The following is a 20,260-nucleotide window of genomic DNA, read 5'->3' on the forward strand; positions in this document are numbered from 1 at the left end:
GTGCATTTCATGTGTTTTTAAAGTAGCAATTACATGTAATGTGCCATATATTTATGATCACAGAATATATAATAGAGCTTTCCTGGTTTGTTTAATTTAGACTGCATCTGTTGTGTTAAAAATGGAGATGGTAAGAGCTAATGGCACGTTTCCCCTCCCTTTTATTACCTACATGTGTAGGAGATTAAAAAGAAAATAAGATGGTGAAACATTGAACTAAATAAAAAAGCAGAAGAAAATGCAGAGCGTTAAGGAACTAGGGCAAGGGTGGGTGAAAAATATTAAGTCAAGGAGAGCATTAAAACGAGGAATGAGAAACAGAATGTAAAATTGCCAAGTGCTCAGCTTTGTGATAGTGTGTGAGTTACTGAGCGGACTATTCCATGCTTGTGCAAGAATGCTGGACTCCTGAAAGAAGGAGGGTGGGAGGAGAAGATCAGAGTTCAGAAGGCAGGGTTAAAAGGCAAATAGAGGAGGCCTTTAGGGGGAGAAATTGGACTTTGGTGGAAAGGGGAAAGGAATCCTGCCAGAGGACTGAATCCTGACAGAAAGCACACTACTTGTTAGCCTAAGGTAAGGGACTCTGCTTTTAGAATTAGAAAGGAAATTGGACAGCCAGGAAACTGTAGGAGCAAAAGAGACGCCAAAATAAACAGAATTAAATCAAAGCAGAAAATGGGGTATGCTTTTTTGATTTCCAGAGATAAAGACTTTCTCCCATGTCGACAAATGAAACATGTAAGTGTCTTTGGGGTGTTAGTGCTTTGGATCGCATTTCAGAGGGGCGAAATACTAGGGCTGCCAGGCCCCTCTTCGCCACCGGCGGGAGGTTTTTGGGGCAGAGTCAGAGGAGGGCGTGGTTGGGAGAGGGGAGGGACTTCAATGCCATAGAGTCCAATTGCCAAAGCAACCATTTTCTCCAGGTGAACTGACCTCTATCAGCTGGAGATCAGTTGTAATAGCAGGAGATCTCCAGCTACTACCTGGAGGTTTGGAAACTGGCACGGGAAGAATACAGTACAATAATACAAAAAGTGTATTGTGTTTCAAACAATTTAACAAGTATAATGGACTACAAAAAGTGACATAAATATATACAATATATACAAAACATGTTTTAAGCTGTCAAAATTTAGTACAGCCTTCTTGATGTGTACATATGTACACATCAAGAAGGCTGTACTAAATTTTGACAGCTTAAAACATGTTTTGTACCTCACGGTATTAGCACGGAGGTGCTCTTTTTTCTTCTTATTATTACTACCTGGAGGTTGGCAACCCTATGAAATACATTCATTTTTAACTCTATATTATTGGAGGAAACAGTGTTTAGGGAACTGATTTTATGCTTGCTGTCTGTTGGCAATAACTGAAGGAGTTCAGAGCATAGTCCTAGGCAGAGTTAAACCCTTCTAAAGCCTGTTGATTTCAATGGACTTAGAGGGGTGTACCTCTCCTTTGGATTTATTTATTTAAAACATTTTAATGCCACCTTTCCACCCAGTTCAGGGTCCCCAACTCAGTGAACGTTAAAACGCTTGAGTCATTAAAACATTTCAAATATATAAAAGCATTTAAAATACAAATGTATATACAATTAAAAAAAATTAAATAAAACATAATAGAAATGTATAAAAATATAAACACATAAAACACACAAAGAGGGAGGCGAGCTAATAAGATTTATGGTGCAATCCTAAGAGCCACATCCTGAGAGCAAGCCCCAGTTAGTATACGGGAGTAGGATTCTGAGTTTTCCCTGGGAGATTGGAAGAAGCTAAAGTTTCCCTTCTCTTAGCAGACTCCTCTCAAAAGACAACCACTCAAGTAGCCAAAGTTTGCCTCCGGTCTAGTGGGATTCGTAAATGGCTGATTGAAAACCTTTCCCCGTAGAAGATCTTTCCTCCTCTTCTTCAATCATCCCTCTCAGAATCATCAACTTTTATTATTTTATTATTTTAACAAAGTAGACAGTATTGACCGGGACAGACCAATGGTATGACTCAGGTTGTTTATGCATGGGAGTTTTACCTGAGGTTTGTTGCTTGCTGGGCCTACACTTTCCTGTTGGGAGTCTATGCACCAGCAGTCTCCAAGCTCAAATCAAGTCCCTGCCCCTGTAAATGCTGCTTTGTAATTGGCTTACTTTGTAGAGCTTACTGTGAGAGAACCCCCCCCCCAAAAAAAACAATTGCTGCATAAAAAAGCATTTTAAGAACAAAAAACAGAGCAATCTGAAAGGGGGGGGGATTCAAGCCATGATGTTAAAAGGCCTTTCTTCTTCTCAGAAAGAGCTCAGAGGAAGCAGGAAACATTTGAATCCTCGCCTCTTTACACTCTGCATTGTAATTGGCTGTGAGAGAAACCAAGCTTGTGTGTCCCATGCTTTGCCTTATGCATGGGGATTTCACCGGGGCTGAGCTCAGGAGAGAGGGAAGAATCAGGTTAACAGAGGAATGGGAAGTCCCGGGATTTGTGAGGGCTGGCAGCGAGGTCATCTCTAACTGACAGAAAACTCATACATAACCAAGGAACAACCGAGACAGACTGGAGGCCAAAGTGAGTGAAAGTACCCATGCATAAACCACCTTAGACAAAGGCAGCTTTGTGTGCTGCCTTGAGAATTTCTCTTGAGCACAGGCATATACATTTTCTAAATGAAAATATATAAATAATGTGTGCTGATCTGAAGACATAATTTGAAGAAAGAGAAATGATGGCCATTCTGAATGCCCAGAATGTTGGATGGGTACTCCTCACACTTGTGCTCAATGTTCGACTTCTCAGTTGGGCAAGTCAATACAAGGAACATAGTTGTAAGAATGGAGAGAGGTAAACAAGGCCTGGGAAGGTGCACCCTTGCGCTTAAAAAAACAACACCCTGGGATGCCCATTTTAAGTCTTGCCTTTCAAATTTGAAAACTTCTACACCCCTCCTTTAGCTCTCCTGAGTCAAGAAAGGAGAGGCGCATGGGAGATTGCTCAGGCTTGAAAACAAGTTTAAATGTGGCGATGCACCTGCTATTTTCAGATGCACAGATTGTCGAAACAATAATGCTGCCTGCGGCTTTCTGATTCTGCAAGTGTGAATGACACTGTAGAATTTGTTACTGCTGTTGGAGCAGTGTTAGAGCACAGAAGTTGCTGATATTGCTTTACAGGGAAAGCATTGTGTTCAAAACTAATGGCTTTAGGGCTACAGCCGTGTGTTGCCTTGAAAAATGCTGGATCTGAGAACTCACTTTCCCCTTCCATTCCCAAGCATTCACTTTTAAAAACTCTTAAGTCTGTAACTCAGCAGACGTAGCAATAATCTTCACAATCAGACACTAGCCAGTATGTATGGCATCGAATCTAAATGGAGATTTCCTCCCTTCCCTTTTCATTTTTAGAGTGGGAAATGAATAACTTGGAAATGGATCTGTCTTCTAATGGCTCGCCAGTAATCATCATAGAAAACATTGCCTCGCAGCTAGCGTGTAGCCCAGTGGATACGAAAGTTGCTTTGCGGATGGATGAAGAAGATGAGCTCAGACACTTCCGTGAACATTTCCACATTCCCAAAGCGAAGGATCTGCCTCCAAGTAAGAACTGCAATTATACTGAGGTGGCTTTGCATACGTTGATCATAAATCTGTGGGAATCATTGCCACTTAAAGGATCAGCAGAGGAAAGGCAGCCACATCTCTGAACACAGCAGGTCCCACTGCGTTGCTAAATCAGTCTTTCAAGTTGAATGCTTTATACTTTCATCCCCAACCTGAATAAAATGCAAGAATACAAGACAGCACTTATGCGGTGCTTATGCTGTCATTCAGTCCCTTTGAACAATATGGTGAATGATTGAAAATTATAGGCAGGAGCAGTTCTTCCTAATGGATTCAAGCTGCCTTGCCTCCAGGTACTTACCTCCAAAGCTGCTCCAATATAAGAAAGTTTTGTATTATCTGTTTTGTCACTGTTGAGTGAATTTCACTAGGTCTACCATCAAGATCTCATTTGAAATTAATGGATACGGCATATGAACAAGTAGATTGTAGCCACTGTTTTTAGCCTTTTCGATTGCAGCCGTTGTTTTTAGCCTTTTCGTTGATTTAAAATGCTTCTATCCCACCTTTGTCAGCATTTGCTTTCAAGGCAGCTACCAACAAACAATATTATATAAAACCAGTAATAAAAATTAAATAAAAATCAACCAGGAGGCATGCAACCAGGATAAAAACAGTACATTTGGAGAAATGTTTCTATATATATATATCAGTAATATTGTACTTAAAATAATTAGGCTGTTGGCTCAGTCCCTGGCATGTCCTGTTAAAGAAGCTCAGATAGTAGATGGTGAGAAAGACCCTTCTATCTGACCCTCACAACCAGTCAGAGTAGCAAGATTGAGCTAGATGGATCATTAGTCCTATTATAGTAGAAAAGGGCAAGAGTCCAGTAGCACCTTAAAGACTAACAAAAATATTTTCTGGTAGGGTATGAGCTTTCGTGGGTGCTTAGTGGGTGACTAACTGAATAAGATAACATACGTTTGTGAAGGTGATGTTTTTTTAGTACAGGAATACAAGTGGAATTCCTGCATGACACTTCAAGGATTGAATGCTAACAGTATTCTAGGTCCTTCAAGGATAAAGGACAAGCATTGAACTTGGTGACATTTAAGTCTTTCAAGGATAAGGTGCAAGCATTGTTCTGGCTTGTCACATTTGTCCTTGGCCAAGAATGCTCAGGCTTGTATCTTTTTAAATGGGCTTTTATGAGCTGTTAGGGTTTTACATTGAACAATTCTGCACATGTACAACATTAATACAGTAGTTTATATACCCTAATATGTCAAAGCCTGAACAGCATTAGCACTACATTTCCTACCATTTGAGTCTTCCAAACAGCCAAAGCTAGCCCAACATAAACCTCACTGCAGTAATCTTACATGCATGGGAATCCTGGCAGATTGCAGGCACGATCCACAATTAGAAGAAAAAGCAAGATATAATTTTTCTAATAATGAAAGTAGCCATTGCATTCTTCCATGATTGCCCAGACCTAGGGTTGCCAGGTCCCTCTTCACCACTGGCGGGAGGTTTTTGGGGCGGAGCCTGAGGAGGACGGGGTTTGGGGTGGGGAGGGACTTCAATGCCATAGAGTCCAATTGCTGAGGCAGCCATTTCCTCTAGGTGAACTGATCTCTATTGGCTGGAGAGCAGCTGTAATAGCAGGTAATGAGGAATCTATTGGCCAGTTCCATGGTGTGGCTATTCCTCACAATGAGGCAGTCATGTGAAACAACATATGGTTATGCTGGTGTGTGTCACAGTTGCCTCCATGTTACCTCAAAATTACAACAGGAATCTTTTGAAGTGGCTTGGCAAATGACCTGCATGTCTGCAATCTATGTTTGATTGATTCACCACATGGAGCAGTTTTAATCTGAATGCCTTTTCAAAGCAACCTGACTATTTTATGTGAAAGTTAGTGGGATCAGAATGCTAATTTTGGAAGAAGTTTTAAGACTCCTCCACTGACTCTATAAAGCAGTCTGTTAAAAGACTTTGACAATGTGAATGTTTTCTCCTAATCATAGCCTGAATGTGCTGTTTTGCCTGCTAACAGCCTTGCTGTACTCAAGTGTTGGATAATGCAATACATGGGCAGTGACCATCTCCCTATCTCTCTTTCAATCAACCAATTATCTGTTCCACATTTAATACCGTCCTACCATCAAATATTGCACCAATCCCAAAAAGCCCTAGCTCGTGTTTACTGGAGCCCTGAGCCTGATTCCTTGGTGCGTGGTAAAATGCAGCTTTTGGAGGTGACTTCGTTGAAAGCTGCCCTCCTTGAGCAAGAGTCTGCAGCTACTGTCTTAAATGTTTTTTTCAGACTAATTGATTTATTTAAACCTTTATTTACTAAAGAAATCACCTCAAGCTTGCACACTTTATACAAACGAAATTCTTGGTTTAACCGCGAGTGTAGACTACTCAAACGAGCAATAACCAGGAAACATAGAGAATTCAGAAGGAACAATACTATTTCAGTATTGAAGGAATTGTTAACTATTAAAAAGAACTACAAGGACTTGGTAAACTGGAGGAAAAAAGAGGCCCTATTTAAAAATTGGAGGAGCTTGATTACAGCTATAAACAACAATGATAATTCAACTTTCTGGCGGACTGTAAATTCTTTAAGTAATGGCTATGCCAGAGTCCCCACATGTATCCCGTCTTCGGTCTGGGTAGCTTACTTCAAGAGCCTCTTCTCCTACTCTGTGGAAAACCAGGGTCTTATACCTGTAGCACCTTCTATTTTGTTGAATTCCTGGCCAGATGTGTCTCCTAAGGAAATTAAACCGCTCATTGATCGCCTACACTCAGGTAAAGCCCCAGGTCCTGATCTAATTCCCTACGAACTTTTTAAAGTCAACAGCAAATGGTGGGCCAACATTCTTGCTCCTGTATTCACACAAATTAATGCCTCAGGAGCTATTCCAAAATCTTGGAGACATACTATTATCGTCCCAATCTTTAAAAAGGGTCAGCGCTCTGACCCAAGCTGTTATCGTCCAATCAGCCTTTTGTCTTGCTTAGGCAAATTGTATTCCTCCTACTTATTAAAGAGGCTGTTGGACTGGGTTGAGAGTAATGACATCCTTGGCTGGGAACAGATTGGCTTTAGAAGGGGTTGGTCTGACACGGACCACTGTTTAGTGCTCTCCCATCTAGCCGAGAAATATTCCTCCCCCAGATATGGCACCCTTTATGCGGGTTTTATGGATCTTAAGGGAGCTTTTGATACCATCCCGAGGGAGAGGCTATGGTTGAAACTATCACATTCTACTATGGATAGGAGGTTACTATGGCTTATTCAGCAATTTCATACTGACCTCACAGCTCAGGTTCGCTGTGGCAACCAAGGAGAACTAACCGAGCCCTTTGAGCTGGTCAAGGGAGTTAGACAAGGTTGCCTCCTTGCTCCTCTCTTGTTTAATCTATACCTGAATGATATGGCAACCAATTTCTCAGAGTTTTGCCACCCCCCAAAGCTTGCAAGTCATCCCACCCCGATTCTACTCTATGCTGACGATGCAGTTCTCCTGTCCCGCACAAGAATTGGTTTGAAAAGATCTTTGCAAACTTTTTCTGAGTACTGCTCTAGGGAAGGTCTTAAAATAAACCATCATAAATCTAAGATCATGATCTTCACTAAGAGGAGAAAAATGCCTCTTTTTCGCTGGGTATTAGATGGCTTTGAGGTTGACCAAGTCAAGGAGTTTGTTTACCTTGGCATTCTGTTTTCCCATAACCTAAATTGGAATGCCCATCAAAAAGCAGTGTCCAACAAAATTAAACCTGGGGTTGGTGCTATTGTCAATTTTTTTCACACCAAAGGTGGCAAATATATTCCAGGGGCCATTCAGGTTTTTAACCTGAAAATTACCCCAATTCTCCTCTTTGGTGTTGCCATCTGGATTACAGTCATCAATGAATCTATAGATCGTCCACTGCTTCAGTTCTTACGAAAACTCCTAAATGCCTCTCGATGTGTTGCTGGTGTTACTCTTCGTTCCGAGTTTGGCCAAATGTCACTTGAAGCTAGGGTGTGGTTGGCCGCCTTTAAACTACACCTTAAACTGTGCTTTAGCACTGAGGGGTTCCTAGCTTCTCTGAAGCATGACCCTTTTAAATCCTCATGGCAAAAAATCCTAGATGAGAAACTGGCGTTGTTGGGCTTCTCGCAGGATATGTTATCAGATCTTGGGAAAACTGAAGCTTTTGCCAAAATTAAAAAGCGCATTAAAGAGCTCGATTATAACATTACTACTTTTCGTGCTCGTCGTGTCTGTTCATCCCAGTTCTTCGGAATACCCCCTCCACGTGGTCTGCCTGCCTATACATATTATCTAACAACTCCTCGCCTCTGTAGAGCTTTTAGTTTGGCTAGATTGAATGCTAACCCTTCTATGATAATGCAGGGCAGAATTCTGAATATACCATACTCAGACAGGATCTGCCCTTGCTCTTCTGGTTCTATTGACTCATTAGCCCATGCCCTTTTGGAATGCCGCTTTTACGAGGAACTTCGATCGCACTATATTTCCCCCCTTTTAATATACAAATCCAATGCCTCTGTGACTGACATAATGCCTTTTTTACTAAGTGATAGGGACCCCAAGGCTACATTGTCAGTGGCAAGATTGGTTTAGTCCTTATATCCCTCCAACACTAGATATATGCTGCTCAAGATCAATTGATCAAGGAGCTTCTAAGGGATAAAAGGAAGGAAAGGAAAGGATAATGCAATGCTAGCAACTAGGGTTGCCAACCTCCAGGTACTAGCTGGAGATCGCCTGCTATTACAACTGATCTCCAGCTGATAGAGATCAGTTCACCTGGAGAAAATGGCTGCTTTGTCAATTGGATTCTATGGCATTGAAGTCCCTCCCCTCCCTAAACCCCACCCTCCTCAGGCTCCACCCCAAAACCTCCTGCCAGTGGCAAAGAGGGACCTGGCAACCCTGCTAGCAACAGATAGTTCTACCAAGGTCAGCGCTTCCAAATACAAAGATTTATTTACTTATTTCAATTATACTTCACCTTTCTCCCTGATGGTGACCCAAAGCATCTTGCACTGTTCCTGTCTCCTCCATTTTATCCTCACCACAATCCTGTGAGGCAGGCTAGGCTGAGAGTGTGTGACTGGCCTAAGGTCACCTGGCAAGCTTCCATGGCAGAGTGGGGATTTGAATCTGGGTCTCCCAGATCCTAGTCTGCCATTTTACACCAGACCGGTTCAGTATAGATACGGTGTGCTTTACAGGTCATGTCACAGTCTGACTTTTATTTTGAAACATGTGTTATTAAATTTTCATATATCATCCTGATATCTTTAATGTGGTTAAAACAGAACCATCATTCACAGAAATTAATTCTTCCTTCATGTCTTCTTAAAAGTTGGTCTACCACAAATTATCTAATTAGGCAGTTTGATTGATTGGCTGCCTCCAGTGGCTTCATGTTAGCTTACTGGTGGCGCTTAACAAAACACCAAGCTAAATCTTTCCCTGATTAATTTATTATAGTTAAGCTCCAGATTAAAAAAAAAAAAAGACAACAGAATGAATATATATGTGTGTGTGTACATACACATACACATATCTAATAGCCAGAATGGTATAGATAGTGGCTGAAGTGCTCAACTACAACCAGGGAAGGGTCAAGATTCAAATCCCCATCTGTAGTGAAGCTCACTTGGTGAGTCATTATAGGAAAGACAGGATGAAAACATAATAAAAATAACTTGCCGCCATCATGCACAAGATCAGGCCAGTGGGTGGGAGATGCCACCTTAAATAGGCGAAGGGGGGAGGAATGCAGGGAGCAGCTGCGTCATCATCCCTCAATGCCCGCCGGTCACTGCACCCACCCCATGAGCAGCGATAGGCTGCGAGGTCAAAGAGGAGGCAGGCAGGAATGCCTGAGCAGGTGGTGGAGGTAAGAGGAACTACTTGCACCAACACAGAGCTCCTTTCTGCGTGGAGCAGTGTCCCAGCTGGCCACAACAGGCAACCCCGGTGAGTCAGAGTCGCCGGCATTCTCTTAGACTAAGCTACCTCACAGGATTGTTGTGATGATTAAAGAGGAAGGACCATGTGTACCACCCTGAGCTCACTGGAGGAAAGGCAGGATTTAAAAATAATAAAACAAATAATATAATGGAAAACTCATAAAACCTCGCAACAGCTATATAATCCTTGTTATTAATGGTTCTAATGAATAATTGAGAACAGGGAGTAGTAAAACACATGTTGGGGGGATGATAATATTTTCAGGAAAGGAAGTAGTGGTAGAACAGAAGCTACACTTTGCTATGATAGCTGGACTCTTATTACAGTTTTGGGCACTTAGCAAATTATTAACTATTAACTACTCATTCATGTGCATGATTTTACACCATTAAAAGATCCTATAGTTTGCATCAGTGGCTTTCAATATGGCTGATTCATCAAAGTCAGTTCTCACCTCAGTGACAGAACACAGTTTGTTCACACTGCTTCCCATTTGTGTTTGGCAGCTATGTGAGTATGAGCTGTCCCAAGACATAATGTACCCTTTAAAGAGAGACAGTATGATATGGGACAAGCTAGTACCAATACTGGCAATGAATGGTTCAGTGGAGGTGTAGACCAGAAATCAGTCCAATGATAGCACTCCTGCTACAGCCTGCATTCAGTAAAAGGAGAGATTTGTCTCCTCCTACATGAGATTTTTAGGGTTCTGACCTGCACCCAGATTTTCCAGGGTTACAGTCCTGCTCTGTCATAAGAGCTAAAAGCATGTGCCTGTAATGATCCATACATGCAAGCAGACCATTTTAGTGAATACCTGAGATTTTGATGCCAAAACAGGTAAAACATGAGGCATATATCATAATCAAAAGCCCATGGCCAATCTAGGTTGCATGTTAAACTCTAATTTAAAACAGCTTAAAAATTCAGATAGACACCGTCCCTTTTCAAGGATTTTCTATTTGAGTATTTAAACTAAAAATAAACCAGAAGTCAAAACTTTGAACATGAACCACAGACATCACTGATAAACCTGGATTTGTTGATGTAGAGAATGAACCAGGAATGTGATTGCCTTCTCACTTCAGCAGTGCAGTATTTGAAGACATCCTGGTCTAGAATTAATGAGTTCATTGTAATGTCTGAAAGTGGTGAATTAATAAACTAGTTTATGCTGTTGCTTGCAAAGCAGGATTACTAACCCAGGATTAAATTGTGGTTTAGTGTCTTGGTTTGTAGTTAAGCGATTAAACCACAGTTTGACATTTTGCTGATTCAGACAGAAAAAAATGGCAATTGTTTCTGAACCAGGAAGTCTTCAATGTTCATGTTACATGCAACATGAACTTCTGTGTAAGGGAGTGGGGGACAAGCGCAAGCTTTTTCTGGCTCACTCTTATCATGAACTACACAAGGTTTGTTCTTGATGTTTGGATACAGCCAGTGAGTTTATGTCCAAAAAAAGGCCACATGCCTTTTGGGATACCATTAACAGGAATCGACATTTCTACTATTATCATGAATATACATTTCCAACACTCGGGAAATAATTGTAGTGTTCCACTCGCTTCTGTTGTAATATTCTGCTCAGTTCTGAATGTCACAGATCAAAAAGATTATTGACATATTTGAAGAAAAGATTGAGAACTCCCAAGTATTATAAAGTACCCCATTCTGATTACAGTTGTTTATCTTAAGCTGTCACCATTGCTAGTTATAGGTATAAAGAACAGCAGGGGTAAATATAATTTGCATGGTGTGTATACAAGCTTGAGTGATCTTCCTTGACATTTATCTGTGCACTAATTCGATCCTAGATGTCCCAGTACTGAATCTAAAAGCGAGAATCCAAGTTCTTTATATATTTACATAAAACACTGCATAATATTGTCTTGATAGCATCCCATAAAGCAGGTATATCACTTAAAAGAGAGAAAAATAAGCTTATAATAATAGCTTAACCTTGACATCAAAATGTACCGTATTTTTCGCTCCATAAGATGCACTTTTTTCCTCCTCAAAAGTGAGGGGAAATGTTTGTGCGTCTTATGGAGAAAATGCTGGCTGGGCGCGTGCGCTTCGGGACGGCGCGAGCCAGCGTTTCCTGCCCCGACGGCCAGCTGGGAGGCGGGCGTTGCCGCACAGAGCGAGCCGGTGCACGTGCCCAGCTGGCTCTATGCGGCCCCGCCCGCCCCTCAGCTGGCCGTCGGGGTGGGGAACGCCAGCTCTGTGCCCAGCTGGCTCTGTGCACAACCCTACCCCCAACAGAGGGGGGGGGGGAAAGAGCTGTTTGGAAGACAGGAGGTGCTGTGGTATCCTCCTTGTTTAGCCAACCCCACTCCACCATCATTCACCCTGGCTGGGCCAGGAGGCAGTTTAGAAGTATGAACATGAGTCAGATTTACTGATCCCAAAATACTGTATTGGGATTTATTAAATTGCATAAGATGGAAGCAATAGTACCAGTCTACTCACCTGCAGTTATCAGATAAATGCATAAACAATGTCAAATAATGAGAGCCAGCATGGTATAATGATTAGAGTGCTTACTAAGGCTGGAATGACCCTTCCAGATCCCCTCTCTGCCACAAAGCAAAATGGTTGACCTTGAGCCAGTCACTATCCACCATATCACAGGCTTGTGGTGAAGTACAATGAGGAGAAAGACCATGTACACCATGTTGAGCTGCCTTGGCAGCTTGAGTTGTTTTGCCTGAAGTGGAATAAAACATCATTATATACCTTCCCCACTTCATATAGTGTGTGTGTGTGTGTGTGTAAAGTGCCATCAAGTCGCAGCCAAGCTGGGCTTGACTATGTGGGAGGCTGAGACAGAGGCGGCCTTGGTGTCATCTCCACCACCATCCAAACAATAACGTGTGTGTGTGTGTAAAGTGTCTTCAAGTCACAGCTGACTTATGGTGACCCCTTTTGGGGTTTCATGGCAAGAAACTAACTGAGGTGGTTTGCCAGTGCCTTCCTCTGCACAGCAAACCTGGTATTCCCTGGTATCCCATCCAAATACTAACCAGGGCTGACCCTGCTTAGCTTCTGAGATCTGATGAGATCAGGCTAGCCTGGGACATCCAGGTCAGGGCACTTCATATATTACGGGGGCCAAATTAGATGTGACAGAGATCCAACCAATGGATGACAATGCAGTTTTCAAGGGATTTAAAAATGCCATGTGGGAGGATCAGGCCCTTGTGGCATTTTTAAATCCCTTTAAAATGGTGGTGGTATCCGTGGGTTGGATCTGGTTTGGCCCTGATAATTGCTCTTTTCACTCTTAGAATCAGCCTATCGATCCAATTTCCATTCAGTCTCCAGGAATGATTAAATCCTATTTGCTACTCAGTAGTCCTTTCTTTATAAGAAAAGGCCAATATCATGAACAAGTAAAAGTTCAAGCAATAGGGTAAAGTTTGGGGAAGACACTATGAAGCAGTGGATTAGCATAAATGAAATGTGTGTGACTGATGAACTGTGGTGGCTCCACCAGAGAGGAGAGAAGAGGAAAGAGAGGAGTTGATTCAGTGGAATTGAACAAGCCACACAGATTGCAATGGGTCTGCACTAAAAACTGTTATTAATGTTGTTAAGAAAAAAGCAATAAATAGCATTTTGTAAAGGAAAAAAGCTCTGTCCCAATACAGGCCTGTCAACAGTATAATTCAAAGAGTAGCAAAGGAACAATGCATGGTAGAAAGAAGGTAGAGTTTGTTTGTGCTTCAGTACTCACTTGGCGTTTTTATGCCTACAGAAGATCAGGTCAGAAGACTCCATTAGCTTTTAACTCATTACCTGTTCTAATGTTCCATGGGAATTTAAGGAGTCCTACTGAAATTTACCACTCTGGGTCCTAAATAAAAGACATGAGACTACATTATTGTTCTTCACATAACAAAGGCCTGTGAACAGATCTAATTTGGAAGTGTGAATAATATTTACACCTCTGTTACTGCTCATTTTTAAAAGGATGAAAAACAGCCATACCGTCAGTAATGTAGATTAGATTGAAACCGCAGTAGTGATTTAGCCTTTCAAAAAAGCCTTTAAAGCTTTAATTAAGTAGTTATCTTAGCCGTCTCTTACTTCTGGCAAGTGCATTAGTGGTTTGTTCAAAGTGGTATCACAAAAACCTCATCTGAATAGTGTTGTGGTTGTTTAATCTGCTTTCCTACAGCTCTAAAATAAAATTGCACCAGACAAATGTACACTCATTATTATGTCTTATTTATATAATGTTCTAAGTGTTTTATGCAAATTTTAATACATTTGCTGAAGCTGTCCACTTGTACACATTTGCGAGGAGGTATCGGTAGCTGATGCTTGCAAAACTGTGTTCTACCCATAAATGGAATGACATTCGTTATGACCTATGGTGTAAAGTAGCAATGTGGAGAGATTTAAAGGCAATTTTTAAAAGTCTAATAATTTCCATTGACATTGCTTTTTGTCCCCTAAAGAGAGAGACCTTGTCAAGAGATATTTTCCTCTTTGTACATCATCTGCTTTCCACAAGTCATTATGCTAACATGTCCATGTTCAGTGAATGTTACTTGGGGTTTTGAGTGTTAAATCAGATGTGGCACTTCCAGAAGTAAAACAGGAAGTGCTGTCATGTGTGCGCAACCAAGCGCGCACACGTCCACCGCAGCCCCCACCCCTAAAACCTCCTGCCGATTGGGAGGGGGGACATGGCAACCCTAATGACTAAGCTAGTTCTACTTATAGGTTGAAAGGGGATTGAAACATCTAACTTTTGATTGGCTCCTTTTCAAGGTTGCTAAAGGGTCCAATAGGATTGCTACATTCTCCCTGCTGCCTGATTGGTTCTTTCCTTACCAGGCTAAAGGACCAATACAATGGCTCTATTTTCCCTCCTTCTCTAATTGGTTAGTTTTACGAACCCTGATTTGCATGATCAGCTTTCTAAAATACATAAAGACTTTAACTTCATTCTAATACATATACTTTTCTGTTTACAATTATAAATACAAAAATATATACTTTTTTTCTAATTTCTTCACACGCACCTTTGCTGTTTTTCTGTTATTGATGTTAAATTTGGCAGTTTCCCACCGATAAATGAAAACAGATTAGTTGATTGATTAGAAACTGCCTTGACAATAATAATATGCAACATAGTCTTTTACTGCCTCTGTTGTTGCAAAGCCAATGAACAGAAGTCTGTGTTTTTCTTAAGGTAACCTAGAGATACTTACCGTATTTTTTGCTCCATAAGACGCACTTTTTTCCTCCTCAAAAGTGAGGGGAAATGTCGGTGCGTCTTATGGAGCGAATGTGCGGACTCCCGCCCCTCCTGCCAGCCGGCTGGGTGCGCCCGAACGCAAGCCGGCGTTCCCGCCTGGAAGGCCAGCTGGGAGGCGGGGTATTTAAACTGCTCTGCACTGCCTGCCTAGGCAGCGCGGAGCAGTTTAACCTCCCCTCCCCGCGCGCTTCCCGTTCCTGAGCCTCAGAACAGTACTGAGTAGACAGTACTGACTTGGATGGACCGAAAGGGGGGGTCTGGTTCAGTATAAGGCAGCTTCCCGAGGAGGGGCCCGTGGCTCAGTGGCAGAGCCTCTGCTTGGGCATAGCAGGAGGCCCCCGGTTCAGTCCCCGCGGGGCGCCTCCGCTCCCACCCGCCCCTGGCCCAGGCGAGCCCGGCGCTGCCAGGCCTCCGCCTCCCCCCCCACTCGCTGCACAGAGGCCGGGCGGGGCGCGCGGAGAGCGAGGCCGGATCCCGCTGCCGGGACGATCCGCCCGGCCCTCCCCTCCCTCCTTCCTTCCCCCTTTCTTCCCTTCTGCTCGCCTGGCCTCCGTGCAGCAGGGATCGCCGAGGGGGAAGTGGGAGAGGGAAAAAAGGAAGGCCGGGGGTGGGGGGTGGGGTAGGCCTGAGGGGGAGACGCCGCCTTCGCCCGCAGGGGAGGGAAGCCGGGGCAGGGGGAGGGGTCTGCTTACCTCCAGCGCCGTCCGCCCAGGAACCCAGCAGCAGCAGGAGCCGCCCCACCCCGCCCCAGGCCTCCTTACTGTGAGGACTCCCGGGAAGGGGGGCGGTGGGGGTTTAAGCCTCCCTGCCACGCATCCCGGCCCTGAAGCGCCCCTGCCCAAGCTGAGCGAAGGCGGCGTCTCCCCCTCAGGCCTACCTCACCCCCCACCCCCGGCCTTCCTTTTTTCCCTCTCCCACTTCCCCCTCGGCGATCCCTGCTGCACGGAGTCCAGGCGAGCAGAAGGGAAGGAAGGGGGAAGGAAGGAGGGAGGGGAGGGCCGGGCGGATCGTCCCGGCAGCGGGATCCGGCCTCGCTCTCCGCGCGCCCTGCCCGGCCTCCGTGCAGCGAGGGGGGGGGAGGCGGAGGCCTGGCAGCGCCGGGCTCGCCTGGGCCAGGGGCAAGTGGGAGCGGAGGCGCCCCGCGGGGACTGAACCGGGGGCCTCCTGCTATGCCCAAGCAGAGGCTCTGCCACTGAGCCACGGGCCCCTCCTCGGGAAGCTGCCTTCTGCTTAACCAGACCCCCCCCCCTCGGTCCATCCAAGTCAGTACTGTCTACTCAGACTGGCAGCGCTCTCCAGGGTCTCAGGCAGGGGTCTTTCACATCATCTACTTGCCTGGTCCCTTTAACTGGAGATGCCGCTGGGGATTGAACCTGGGACCTCCTGCATGCCCAGCAGAGGCTCCACCACTGAGCTCACAGCCCCCTCCCCATGGCTCTCCAGGGTCTCAGGCAGGGGTCTTTCCCATCACCTACTTGCCTAGTCCCTTTAACTGGAGATGCCACTGGGGATTGAACCTGGGACCCCCTGCATGCCCAGCAGAGGCTCCACCACTGAGCTCACAGCCCCCTCCCTATGGCTCTCCAGGGTCTCAGGCAGGGGTCTTTCCCATCACCTACTTGCCTAGTCCCTTTAACTGGAGATGCCAGTGGGGATTGAACCTGGGACCCCCTGCATGCCCAGCAGAGGCTCCACCACTGAGCTCACAGCCCCCTCCCCATGGCTCTCCAGGTCTCAGGCAGGGGTCTTTCCCATCACCTACTTGCCTAGTCCCTTTAACTGGAGATGCCGCTGGGGATTGAACCTGGGACCTCCTGCATGTCCAGCAGAGGCTCCAGCACTGAGCTCACAGCCCCCTCCCCATGGCTCTCCAGGGTCTCAGGCAGAAAGGGTCTTTCCCATCACCTACCTGCCCGGTCCCTTTAACTGGAGATGCTGCTGGGGATTGAACCTGAGACCTCCTGCATGCTGAGCAGAGGCTCCGCCACTGAGCTCACAGCCCCCTCCAAAATACACATGAACACATGAAGCTGCTTTCTGATGAATCAGACCCCCCCCCTTGGTCCATCCAATTCAGTATTGTCTACTCAGACCGGCAGCAGCTCTCCAGGGTCTCAGGCAGGGGGTCTTTCACATCACCTACCTGCCCGGGCTCTTTAACTGGAGATTGAACTTGGGGAATTTCAAGACCACCCGCCCCCGCCTGGCTTCCAGGGAGTCCCTAGAAGCCGGGCGGGTCCCCGCCCAATAGCTGAGCCTCGGACCAGGAAGTGGGGGGGGAGGTAAAACTGTTCTGCGCTGCCTAGGCAGGCAGCGCAGAGCAGTTTAAAGACCCCCGCCCGGCTTCTAGGGACTCCCTGGAAACCAGACGGGAGTCTTTATTCAGCAGAATATTTTTTCTTGTTTTCCTTCCTCTAAAAACTTGGTGCGTCTTATGGTCAGGTGCGTCTTATGGAGTGAAAAATACGGTAATTTTCTCAGGAAAAGAGCCTGAAGGCTAAACTGATTATTTGAACAGCTTACTGCCTTTAATTTGTCTTCTTTCTTTATTGCTTATTTTATCGGTGTACTTTTAAGTTAGAATGGCCATGACCTGGATTGGCCTAGGCTAGCCTGATCTACTCAGATCTCAGAAGCTAAGCAGGGTTGGCCTTGGTTAGTACCTAGATGTGAGACCACCGGTTGCTGCACAGAAGCAGGAAATGGCAAACCACCTCTGAAGGCCTCTTAATTTGAAAAACCTACTGGATCACCATAAGTCAGCTCCAACTTAATGGCACTGTCCACAGGGTTGCCAGGTCCCTCTTCTCAACCAGCAGGAGGTTTTTGGGGTGGAGATTAAGGAGGACGGGGTTTGGGGAGGGGAAGGTCTTCAATTCCATAGAGTCCAATTGCCAAAGTGGCCATTTTCTCCAGGTGAACTGATCTCTATCGGCTGGAGTTCACTTGTAACAGCAGGAGATCTCCAGCTAGTACCTGGTAGTTGGCAACCCTAACTGTCCACCAGCACCACCAAGTTACTATGTAAGAGCCCTGCTGGATCAAACCAATGGTTTATCTAGTTCAGCAAACTGTTTCACACCGCAGCCAACCAGTTGTCCTGGAGGGCAAACAAACAGCACTCCAGCACTACATTCAGAGATTTGCTGCCTCTGAATATGGCAGTCCTTTTAGTCACTGTGGCTAGTACAGCCCATTCCTGCCCTCCAAGGATGAAAGTCCTTTGGAGGACAGGAAGGGGCTGTGCCAGCATTCAAGCTCTCTGCGCCAGCATCGGCATTACTTATACCATCCAGGATGGGTCAGACCCTGGCGGGGAGGCCTGGACGCTGTCCTCCTGGTGCTGCCGACTCGCTGGCAGGGAGAACAGCGTTGCTGCAGCTGCTTTTTTGCAGGCGCAGCCTCATTGTTCTCAATGGGGCAAAGTTTAAAAAGCTGGCGGAAGGCTTTTTAAAGCCTTTTGGCAGCTGAGAAAGGGTTTGGAGGCGCCGCAGCTGCATCTCGGCCATGCTGTCCCAGGCCGCCAAAAGGTGAGGAATGGGCTGGTAGTCATTGATGGATCTATCTCCCATGCATCTGTTATTTAGTTTGGAAAAGCAGGGTGTATATAATATTAATAAATTATTGCCATATGCTAGAATACATATGCTAGGATACATATGCTAGAAGCCATGTATTAAGAGCCTAATGACGTGTGACATATGACAATGTTGATTGCATTGCCAGGTTCATTCTGTTTCTCCTATGAAGAGAAAGGTATATGGCACATAAGATTGTTGTCTTCTGATTTGTGTATTGAAGGGTTATTTCAGGAACGCTCATGAAACTATGCATTTAGTTCATCAACTACAAACTTCAGTTACAAGTGAACTTTCATTTTCCATGTGCTATATTTTGTGTGTGCAAGGGCAGTAAAAGTTGCAGTGTTTAAATTTTTTCCTCTCCCTTCAGCTGATTCAACTTTTGTAAACGAAGATGAAAACTGCATCTACTTTGCTGGTAATTCTCTTGGTCTTCAGCCAAAGAAAGTTAAAACCTACTTGGATGAAGAACTTGACAAGTGGGCTAAAATGTGAGTAAATCCTAGTGGCGCTGTCGGGCGACTTCTTTTTCCTGAGAACGGCAAAAAAAAATTTTTTTTCGTGAAGATGATCCTGAGTAGAACAATATTGTGTTAAAATCCCTTTCCCAGGCAAGTGTAGCTTATATTCACTCTTTCCCTAGCAAAGACTTTTTTTAAAAGGATATGGATTACAAGACAGGAGAAAGAGAAATGGCTTCAGTAATCTTTGTCAATCTCCCATTTGCTCAGATAGGAAGAGAATCTGGCTCAATGCGAGTCTTTTAATTACTATTTTGACTGTCCTAGTTCAAGTCTTAATTCCATGTTGTTGCTGGACTTGTATATAGAAGTTGCCGCATGTGTACGTGACTCGATTTTGGTTCGTTTCATTTCTTTTAAGCCTAGTTCAGTTTCTCCAGCTTCCTCTGTTCCCTAGCTCATCCACTTTCCTTTCTAAAGAACCCTGTCTGGTGGAATACCTCAAAGAGTTCTGCAGGGCCTGTAAAACAGAGACTGGCCTCCCTAACCTTCCCATAGTGGTTAACACCTTTTATTCCATCTGGTGCCTTCCATCTGCTCACCTAGCTGGGTTGTTGTATTGTGACTCGTATGTTAGAGGCATCTAGGTAAATTAGTATAATGGTTATGATTTTATAGGGCTATTTTAAAACGTTTTAATGCTTTTATTGATTAATATGACTTTTATATTCTGTAAGCCACTCTGAGCCTGGCTTTGGCCAGGAAGAGTGGGGTAACAAATGGAAATAATAAATAAATAAATAGATAAATATTGTTCTGCTGTTTCAGCACAATTCTGCTGTCCTTTCACTAGGCTAAAGCTGAAGCAATAGGAGATACCATAATGCCACTTTATATGATCAAGCCTTGAGTCTACATTTCCATATTTTGCAATTAGTTACTCTCATGTCAAAGGTATTTTCTTTTTCATGTTATAACCCCATTTTCTTCAACTTCAAAGCAGCCTAGGCTGTTTATGGAGTCTCTTATCCATTCACCTTTCAGTCTCAGAAGAACCTTCTTAACTCCAGTTATAGGACTGAACCTGATATCTCCAGGCTACTTTCCAAGTATGTTCCCACTAGTTAGAAATCTCACTGGTTCAATTTTCAGCCTCTGCATAAACGCTCAAAGTTAAGCTCCAATCTTTAAAAAATGCTTTTCCAAATGTAGATGTAAATTTTGAAATTTCACAGTTTTGGATTGTGAAGTCCTACCCTACTGTGTGTTTATCTCAGTTAGATTTGAAATAAAGTTGTAATCTGGTATGCCTTAAAAAATTCAAATTATGAAACTTCATACCTGCAAAATTTCTGTGCTTAGGATAAAAGGGTGT

At 44.3% G+C, this 20,260-nt stretch overlaps 1 protein-coding gene across 3 annotated transcripts in view; it reads left to right on the forward strand.

Annotated features, from left to right (window-relative positions):
* Window positions 1–493: 493 nt before the first annotated feature.
* KYNU (kynureninase) overlaps window positions 494–20,260 on the forward strand; it is a 122,590-nt gene continuing 102,823 nt past the window's right edge. For all 3 annotated transcript variants that reach the window (XM_056861456.1, XM_056861458.1, XM_056861457.1), the window contains exons 1-3: window positions 494–573; window positions 3,393–3,584; window positions 18,795–18,915. In XM_056861456.1, coding sequence (XP_056717434.1) covers window positions 3,401–3,584; window positions 18,795–18,915 — 305 coding nt within the window. In that variant the 5' untranslated portion in view covers window positions 494–573; window positions 3,393–3,400. The remainder of the gene's footprint in view (window positions 574–3,392; window positions 3,585–18,794; window positions 18,916–20,260) is intronic.

Source organism: Euleptes europaea, chromosome 15 (genome assembly GCF_029931775.1).
Source record: "Euleptes europaea isolate rEulEur1 chromosome 15, rEulEur1.hap1, whole genome shotgun sequence".
NCBI classification, from domain to species: Eukaryota; Metazoa; Chordata; class Lepidosauria; order Squamata; family Sphaerodactylidae; genus Euleptes; species Euleptes europaea.